This window comes from Calypte anna, chromosome 25 (genome assembly GCF_003957555.1).
Source record: "Calypte anna isolate BGI_N300 chromosome 25, bCalAnn1_v1.p, whole genome shotgun sequence".
Lineage (NCBI taxonomy): Eukaryota > Metazoa > Chordata > Aves > Apodiformes > Trochilidae > Calypte > Calypte anna.
Genome location: NC_044270.1, coordinates 495,670 through 505,025, shown reverse-complemented (window position 1 = coordinate 505,025; position 9,356 = coordinate 495,670). Strand labels below are relative to the sequence as shown.

The window sequence follows — 9,356 nt, the reverse complement described above, 5'->3', positions numbered from 1 at the left end:
AGGAAAAGGAAGGGAAAAGTCAGGAAGAGGAGGGATCTTTGTCCTGTGACATCAAACTGGATGATGCTCTGGATCGCACCTTAGAGGATGGAGCCAAACAACACAACCTGACAGTTGTCAACGTGAGAAACATCTTGCATGTGAGTGCAGGGAGACTGGGACAGGGAAATCCTCAGCTTTTAAAGAAACTAGAAGTAGCTGGGTGTCATTTCCTGAACAAGAAAGACTTGGGAGGCACCCACGTCCCAATCACTCCTATAAAAAGCTACAGAAAATTGTGGTGTGCTTGTAATTCACCTGGATTTGTGAGGAGGTGTTGATCCCAGACTTCCATTTATTCCCAGTGGCAGATGGGGCTGCTTTGCTGCAGCAGTAGGAATGGAATGAAATGCTTGTTTGTGGTTCCAGGTGAGGAGAGTTAATTGTGAGCTCCCTGTTTCTTATTTGGAGGGAATTGGCTCCTGACAAAGTCCTGATGGAACTGGAGTGGTGCTGACAGAGATGCATTACTCTTAATTAATCACCCCAACCAACTTTTAATCCATCACTCAACTTCCAGCCAGAAAGGAACTGTGTGTTTGTGCTGTCACAGCTGTTTGGTGACACTCTAACTCTACACCTGTAGGTTTTTGTTTTAGTTTATCCCATGAGCAGAGAACAAGAGCATTTATTTTCCCACAGGATCAAAAACTGTGCTGTTTCTCTCCCCCTCAAGCAGCTGGTGTTGCTCTAATCCAGGTGATCTTGGGTATTTGCCCTGTGACAAACAGCCACCATTCTTTCAGGCAGCTTCACCTGCTGATTTTATGCAAGTGCCTTAAATTAATGCCTTTCTCTGTCACATGGCACTGTGGAAGGGCTGGAAATCCTTCCTTGGAACATGATGTTGGCATTCAGAAGAGGCAGTCACAGGCACTGGATCTCTTCTGCTTCTATTTTTTATTTTAAATATATAAAATGGTGTTTGAAATGATGTGGAACAATGTTTCTGAGCACAGATTAGTCTATTTTCTCTAGAGAATCAGACTTCTACTATTCTGGAAGCCTGGGAGTGCTTAAGGATTTTAATTTTCTGTTGCATTTCTCATGTGCTTGGGATTGCCACATTTTACTGATTATGTGACAGAAGGAAAGGGAAACTGGTTTGAGCTTTTGTTTTGATTGTTTCCTTCTGCTGCAAATGTATTTTGTGCAACATTCACAGAGAATGTCATGGAAATGGTGTTTATCACTGCTGGGATTACTTTATATTTTCTTGTCTCATCACCAATCTCTTTTTTTTATTAAAATATAATCAGGAAATATATTGTACACTGAGTTATTTCTCCCTTGTGTTTCCAACTAGTTTCTTTTAAGCTAAAGTCTGGGTTTTTTCCTCACAAACTGAATGTAAAGGATACTTTTGTGTGTGTGTGTGTTCCTGTAGGAAGTGATCACAAATGAGCACGTGGTTGCCATGATGAAAGCTGCCATCAGTGAGACAGAAGATATCCCTTTGTTTGTAAGTAAAAAGCTTTTTCAGTTTGGTTCTTTCAGTTCTTCCAAAGGCACAATACCTTCACCAGGCTTCTCTTGGCCCCTGGCAGTGAAAAAAAAGGGAGAATAGGTAATAACAGAAGTTATGTTTTATTACCAGACTTGCAACCTGGATGAGGGAGGTAGTGTATGAATTATGAGAGGTTGTTTTTGGTGTTGCTCTGATCAAGTCTAAAAGGTAACACATTAAAAAAAAAAAAAGGTTTTGTAGTAGAGGATTGTTGGGAAAAAGTCTGCAGTTAGGAAACCAGCTGAGAAGATTGCTGTTTTCTTCTTTTAAACCCTCAGGAGCCCAAAATGACTCGTTCCAAACTGAAGGAAGTTGTGGAGAAAGGAGTGGTAAGTACACCATCTGCTTTTGCTGGTGCACCCTTCCCCCCTGCTTGAATGGGTTTGGTTCTTGGGTTTTCTAAAAAAAAAATAAAGGGTAAAGTGTGCTCTTGTGTGATTGATTTGTAATAAGAACAAATAAGTTAAAACATTAAAAAAAAACATTTTAGATGTGAAGAATGGAATCATTCAGAGTCAGAAAATGCAGTGAACTGACAGTATCCCTCCTGCTTAAGTTACTCCTGTAGCAATCCCAGGGGGAGTGCAGAAAGACTTTGTTTGGATCCCTGGTGTGTGGGGTGCCTGGTGTGTGGGGTGCCTGGTGTGTGGGGTGCCTGGTGTGTGGGGTGCCTGGTGCTGGGGGTCCCTGGTGTGTGGGGTCCCTGGTGTGTTGTGTGGGGTCCCTGGTGTGTTGTGTGGGGTCCCTGGTGTGTTGTGTGGGGTCCCTGGTGTGTTGTGTGGGGTCCCTGGTGTTCCTTGGCTGCTTTGGAGAACAAAGCCTCAAAACTCATTTTGTTTTACTAGATTGTCTAAGGTGAGCTTTCCAGTGACAGTGGTTTTGCTCTCTTTAGGTGATTCCAACTTGGAATATTTCCCCAATTAAGAAGGCAAATGAGGTGAAGGTAAGCAGAATTCCTGGGAATTCAGAGCCTGGACTGGAGGGGTGGAGCAGACTGGTGTCTGGCATGTTGGGAATACTGGTGACCATTACAAACAAGGTGTGGAAGGAGCCCAAAAGGTGACATCCAGAGGGGGTTTTGGCTGCTGGATGGTGACATTCCCCTGCCTGGAACTGCACCAACTTCTATCTGGAATAAACTGCTGAGGGCAAATGTCCCAGCCCAGGCCTCATGCTGTGAGTAGCTCCTTCCTGGGGCTGTTTCATCCATGGCCTGGATCTCTTTCCTGAGTTCTGTCTGCTCCAGAAGATTTACTGGAGGCAGGATGGAGAAGTGGAGCAGGAATAAATGGCCATTCAAGTATGAGGAGATGGTGTCTGCTCCTGCAGTGTTTTCACCATAAAAATGCTAAATCATGTTTGTGCCTCTTCTTGCACCTTTTCAAACCACTTTGCTTTACCAATCATTTTATTTCTGCAGCTTTTTTCCTTTCTTTCTCAGCCTCATGGCATTTCCTCAGCTGGAAATCTTTGGTTTGCCAGTGCACCATTAGAGTCAAATATTGATCTTCCCTCTAAAAAGTTGTCACCTTTCTTTTGCTCTGTTGCAGCCACCTCAGTTTGTGGACATTCCTCTTGAAGAAGATGATTCCTCTGATGAAGAATACCACCCTGATGATGAGGATGAAGATGAGACTGCAGAGGAGGTAAATGCAACTTCCACAAAGATCTCTTCAGCTTGGGGTTTTCTGCTTCTTTGAGGCAGGAAAATGCTCTTTATTCTTCACATGTGAAAGCTTGCAAGTCACCCAGGACCTTCCAATCATCTTTCTTCAGTTCTTTGTTGTCTGTTTGACTAAAAAAAGAAACTTTGGAATATTGCTTGAAGAAGGGTTTGCTTGGGACATGATTTTTGGATTATATTCTGCATCTTTTGCTCTTCAGAGCTTGCTGGAAAGTGATGTGGAGAGCACTGCTTCTTCCCCTCGGGGAGCAAAAAGATGTAGGACAAGGAGATCATCTGATGAAGAGGGAGGGACACTCTGTGAGGTAATAAACTTGCCAGACAGTTTTTATTTTCTTTAGAACCAATTTCCAGTCATTATTCCTCAATTCTTCACCTAGGAGGAAACATTCTTGCCTAAAGAGGGGGTGAGGTTACAGGTGCTGTGTGGGTTTTAGGGCCCTGCACAAGCAGTGAAGTGCAACCTTTGCAGAAAGAGTTTGAAATAAAGAACTTAAAAACCCAGTGGCAATGGAAACAATTTGCTCTCCTTAGATAATGTTGGGGTTTTTTTCTGATTCTTCTTTGAGGGCAGAGTTTCTTTGTGAGCTTAGCTTAGGAAAAGGTAAAAAGCATAAAGGTGTTTGTGGTGAGTGATGCACTCAGGAGAAGGAGGAGGAGAAGGAGGAGGAGGAAAAGGAGGAAGAGAAGGAGGAGGAGGAGGAAGAGAAGGAGGAGGAGGAGGAAGAGAAGGGGGGGGAGGAGGAAGAGAAGGAGGAGGGGGGAGGAAGAGAAGGAGGAGGAGGAGGAAGAGAAGGAGGAGGAGGAGGAAGAGAAGGAGGAAGGAGGGAGGAGGAACGAAGAAGGGAGGGAGGAGGAGGACGGAAGAAGGAGGAGGAGGGAGGAGGAAGGAGAAGGGAGGAGAGGAGGAGGAAGAGAAAGGAAGGAGGAGGGAGGGAGGAGAAGAAGGAGGGAGGAGGAGGAGGAAAGAGAAGGAGGAGGAAGGAGGAGGAAGAGAAGAGGAGACCGGAGGAAGGAGGAGGAAGAAGAGCGAGGGAGGGAGGAGGAAGGAGGAAGAGGAAGGAGGAGGAGGAGGAGGAAGAGGAAGAGGAGGAGGAGGGAGGAGGAGAGAAGGGGAGGAGGCGGAGGAGGAGGAAGGGGGGAGGAGGAAGGAAGAGAAGGAGGAGGAGAGGAGGAAGAGAAGGAGGAGGAGGAGGAGGAAGAGAAGAGGAGGAGGGAGGAGGAAGAGAAGGAGGAGGAGGAGGAGGAAGAGAAGGAGGAGGAGGAGGAGGAAGAGAAGGAGGAGGAGGAGGAGGAAGAGAAGGAGGAGGAGGAGGAGGAAGAGAAGGAGGAGGGAGGAGGAAGAGAAGGAGGAGGAGGAAGAGAAGGAGGAGGAGGAGGAGGAAGAGAAGGAGGAGGAGGAAGAGAAGGAGGAGGAGGAAGAGAAGGAGAGGAGGAAGAGAAGAAGGAGGAGGAGGAAAGAGAAGAAGGAGGAGGAGGGAAGAGAAGAAGGAGGAGGAGGAAGAGAAGAAGGATGAGGAGGCAGAGAAGGAGGGGGAGGGGGAGGAAGAGAAGGAGGAAGAGGAGGAGGAGGTGCAGTGTGGTGGGAGCTGAGCATCAGCAGACAAGAAGGAAAAAGTGCTGATGAGAGCTGACCACAGGCACAGGAATCAGATAATAATAAATCAGATAATAAATAATGTTTTGATACTTCCCCTTCCTACTCCCCAGGGATTTTTGGGTGGGAATGTTGCCACAATTATTGTGCTCAGGTTTCCCAACTCTGCTTCCTTTGAAGCTGATGCTTCACTCTTCCAAACATCTCCCTTTCTTCAAGCCTTTTGAAGAGTATTTTCTTGAAATCTCCCTTTTTTTTTTTTTCTGTGAAGCATTTCTCCTGTTTTTGTTGTGTGGTCAGGAAAAAAAAAAAAAAAGACTTTGTCCTTGGAAACTTTAGGTTCTAAATAAAACCTTTTAACACAAAGGCCTTTTTAATTAGATGGAGAAGGCTGCTACACCTGTTGTGAGACACATTAGTGCTGAAGTAGTGCCCATGGGACCTCCACCACCTCCTAAACCAAAGCAAAACAAAGACAGCACATTCATGGAGAAGCTGCATGCAGTGGATGAAGAACTGGCTTCAAGCCCAGTGTGCATGGATTCTTACCAGGTACTGGTTTGGGGAATTTTGGGACAGTGGGAGTTGAGTTGAGTGAATTCTGGTAGAAATGTGGTGGAGTTCTGATGTTCTCTGCTACTTTTACTCCATTCTGCTCTCCTTTGGTAACTAAATAATAACTTGAATCTTCAGGGTGTGGAGAGCACTAGCTCTGGGAGAGCAGAGGTTAGGAAAGGTGTTAATGATCTTTTATTTCTTTTATTATACTTTTAGTTTCTATTTATGCTGAAGTCTCACTGCCATTAGTTTGGCTGTTACATGGAATTCTCTGGCATTTACATAACTCAGGGCAACAATTTTCCTTTTAGAAGTTATCCTCTCAGCTTAGTTGGATTCTACAGTTACCAGTATGCTTATTTATTACCAGTATACCTATTTATGACCAGTAAACTGATACTGGTAACACCTGAGGGAGCTGAGAGAACATTTTTCAAGTGAGAAACCCATTTCTGCTCACTTGGCAGGGGTGAGGAGTTGCAGTTCAGATAGTGGGGGGAGGAAAGAGGGGAAAGAATCAAGTCTTACAAGTGGATCGAGACAAGATGGAGTCTTAACTTCCTCAGCAGCAGATAAAGAGCTCAGCATGAGCTGTATTGTTCATTTATTTATTAATATTAATATTTATTAATGTAATAGAAGTATTAATATTTATAATTAATAACACTTCAGCAGTGAGAGCAAAGCTCAGCTGTCTCATTATTGAAGTAAACGTGGCAGGAACAGAATGTTTTTAGTAGCAGACTTTTTTTGGCTGGGTTTAACACCTCACTGCTGAGGAAACCAAGAAGAGGAGAGGGATTGACATTCCTTTGGGCTTTTCCTTCCCTTCCCAGCCTCTGGAAGACAGTCTCATTGCCTTCAGGACCCGTTCCAAGAGGCCACTCAAGGATGTTCCTCTGGGGCAGCTGGAGGCTGAGCTCAGAGCCCCAGATATCACCCCTGACATGTATGATCCCAACACTGCAGATGATGAAGAGTGGAAGAGGTGGCTTGGGGGGCTGATGAATGATGATGTGGAGAATGAAGGTGGGTGACAAGAGGCTTCTGAGGGTGACACTGGGGGTGACACTGGAAGTCTGGGTCTCTTTTTCCTTTCCATTTATCCAGGAGGGTCTTGGCTGCAGCTCTTGTTCATGTGGTTTGCTTGCCATCAGCTTTCCTCACCTTCCTGTGGACATGTGTGAGGGTTTTGTACTTCAAATGTCTCACTTGGAAATATTTCCTACCCAGCACATGCAGGAGCTGACAAGCATAAGGCAAAGTTCTGTGTTTCAGCCCTTAATTCATGGTGCTGTGGCATGAAGGGGGCAGCATCGATAGACCTGAATCCAGGGACATGATTAGTATTTTTATTAGTATTTTGATTAGTATTTTTATTAGTATTTTTATTAGTATTTTTATTAGTATTTTTTTAGTATTTTTATTAGTATTTTTATTAGTATTTTATTAGTATTTTATTAGTATTTTATTAGTATTTTTATTTATTTTTTTATTATTACTATTTTTATTATTACTAATTTTATTACTATTTTTATTACTAATTTTTAAAATTATTTTTATTTTTTAATTGGTTTTATTTTTATTTTTTATTATGGTTCTATTATTGGGTTTTTTTGTTTTTCTTTTTTGCTGTTTTTCTTTTTTGCTGTTTTTCTTTTTTGCTGTTTTTCTTTTTTGCTGTTTTTCTTTTTTGCTGTTTTTCTTTTTTGCTGTTTTTCTTTTTTGCTGTTTTTCTTTTTTGCTGTTTTTCTTTTTTGCTCTTTTTCTTTTTTGCTGTTTTTCTTTTTTGCTGTTTTTCTTTTTTGCTGTTTTTCTTTTTTGCTGTTTTTCTTTTTTGCTGTTTTTCTTTTTTGCTGTTTTTCTTTTTTGCTGTTTTTCTTTTTTGCTGTTTTTCTTTTTTGCTGTTTTTCTTTTTTGCTGTTTTTCTTTTTTGCTGTTTTGATGATTCTGATGATTTTGGTAGAAACAACTATTGTGTTAATTTGAGAAAAAACAAAAACAACCTTTACACCTTGACTTTCTTTTATCCTGAATTTCCTGCTTGCTGAGGTTTGTGCAAACTGAATACAAAACCCCAAATGGAATCACTGCAGATTTCCTACATGTAGCTGAAACCCAAGTCCCAGAGAGTACCTGCAGCTTCTCTAGAGGGGAAAATGGCTATGAAAAGGGGCACTAAAAGCTCAGTTTGAAAGAGAGCAGGTTTGGTGTCTCTGCCATAAAAGGAACATTCTGATTGCAGCAGGAACCGTGGGGGTTGGAAGGGACCTCAGAGATCATCAGCTCCAACCCTTGATCCACTCCCCCCGTGGTTCCCAGCCCACTCAGTGCCACATCCAGGCTCTTTGGAAATCTCTCCAGACACGGAGAATCCACTACTTCCCTGGGCAGCCCATTCCAATGCCTGATCACCCTCTCCAGAAAGAAATTCTTTCTCATCTCCAACCTAAACCTCCCCTGGCACAACTTGAGACCCTTTGTGCCCTCTTGTCTTGCTGAGAGTTGCCTGGGAAAAGAGCCCAACCCCCCCCTGGCTCCAACCTCCTTTCAGGGAGTTGGAGAGAGTGATGAGGTCTCCCCTGAGCCTCCTCTTCTCCAGCCTCAACACCCCCAGCTCCTTCAGCCTCTCCTCACAGGAATTCTGCTGGATCCCTCCACCAGTTCCCTCCTTTGGGCCTCCATCTCCTTCCTGAATTTCAGGGCCCAGAACTGGACACAGGACTCAAGCTGTGGCCTCCTCCCCAGGGGCAGAATCCTTTCCCTGGATCTCTTGGCCACACTCTTCCTCATCCAGGAAGCCATTGGGATTCTCGGCTACCTGGGCACACTGCTGGCTCATGGTCACCTTCCAGGTCCCTTTCTGCCACTCTGGAGCTCCCCATGGGGTTGTTGTGGCCAAAATTCAGGATCCAGCACTTGGAATGTTGAACCTCATCCCGTTGGGGCTACACCTGGCTGCAACCAGGATTCAGGGAGTTGGAGAGAGTGATGAGGTCTCCCCTGAGCCTCCTCTTCTCCAGCCTCAACACCCCCAGCTCCCTCAGCCCTTCCTCACAGGAATCCTGCTGGATCCCTTCACAGCCTCCTTGCTCTTCTCTGGACCTGCTCCAGCACCTCAATCTCCTTCCTGAGCTGAGGGGCCCAGAACTGGACACAGGACTCAAGCTGTGGCCTCCCCAAAGCTGAGCACAGGGGCAGAATCCCTTCCCTGGACCTGCTGGCCACGCTGTTCCTGAGCCAGCCCAGGATGCCATTGGCCTTCTTGGCTACCTGGCTCAGGCAGCAAAGTGGTTCTGCTCCTGGAAAGTGATTGGGTTTGGGGCAGGGTAATGACATTTCAAAACATTTTTCTTCCTAGATGAAGCAGATGATGATGATGACCCTGAGTACAACTTCCTGGAAGATCTGGATGAACCAGATACAGAAGACTTCAGGAATGATCGTGCTGTGAGAATTACCAGTAAGTCCTTTGGGAATTCCATCTCTTTTCTTGGAAGGATTAGTCATTAATTTTGAAAAGTGATGATTTGGTGCAAAGATTTTGCAGTCTAGTCTAATATAAAAAAATAAAATAAAATCTTTATATTGACTTTGAACAGTTTTTCTTTCCAAACTTGGCTTTCTGGGAGTGCATGAAAGGGTCTGGTCTGAGCTCCTGTGCAACTTCATACCATAGAAAAGACTGAAAAAAAACCCCCAAAACCCACTTCCATGATACTGCAGTCTTACATGAAGCTTCATCCCTTTCAGGGTAGAATTCTTGCCTTATGACTTGAGTGTAATTGAATTTTCTCCAAGTTCTCACAATCTTTGAGTTAGTTTTATAAATGTACCACTTTTCATCTTCTCAGAGTACACTTGGTTTAGGTCTTGTTCCAAGTTAACATAAAACCTAATTTGCACCATTTAAAGTTCTGAAATATTTCTGAATCAGAACAGCCTCAGTTTATTTGGGTTTTTTTTTAATT

The 9,356-nt window shown here is 44.0% G+C and overlaps 1 protein-coding gene across 2 annotated transcripts in view; it reads left to right on the top strand.

Annotated features, from left to right (window-relative positions):
* Positions 1-6: 6 nt before the first annotated feature.
* GON4L (gon-4 like) overlaps positions 7-9,356 on the top strand; it is a 28,097-nt gene continuing 18,747 nt past the window's right edge. For both annotated transcript variants that reach the window (XM_030465298.1, XM_030465297.1), the window contains exons 1-9: positions 7-140; positions 1,427-1,501; positions 1,825-1,875; positions 2,439-2,489; positions 3,097-3,192; positions 3,431-3,535; positions 5,209-5,379; positions 6,222-6,414; positions 8,747-8,848. In XM_030465298.1, the coding sequence (XP_030321158.1) occupies positions 1,457-1,501; positions 1,825-1,875; positions 2,439-2,489; positions 3,097-3,192; positions 3,431-3,535; positions 5,209-5,379; positions 6,222-6,414; positions 8,747-8,848 (814 nt within the window). In that variant the 5' untranslated portion in view covers positions 7-140; positions 1,427-1,456. The remainder of the gene's footprint in view (positions 141-1,426; positions 1,502-1,824; positions 1,876-2,438; positions 2,490-3,096; positions 3,193-3,430; positions 3,536-5,208; positions 5,380-6,221; positions 6,415-8,746; positions 8,849-9,356) is intronic.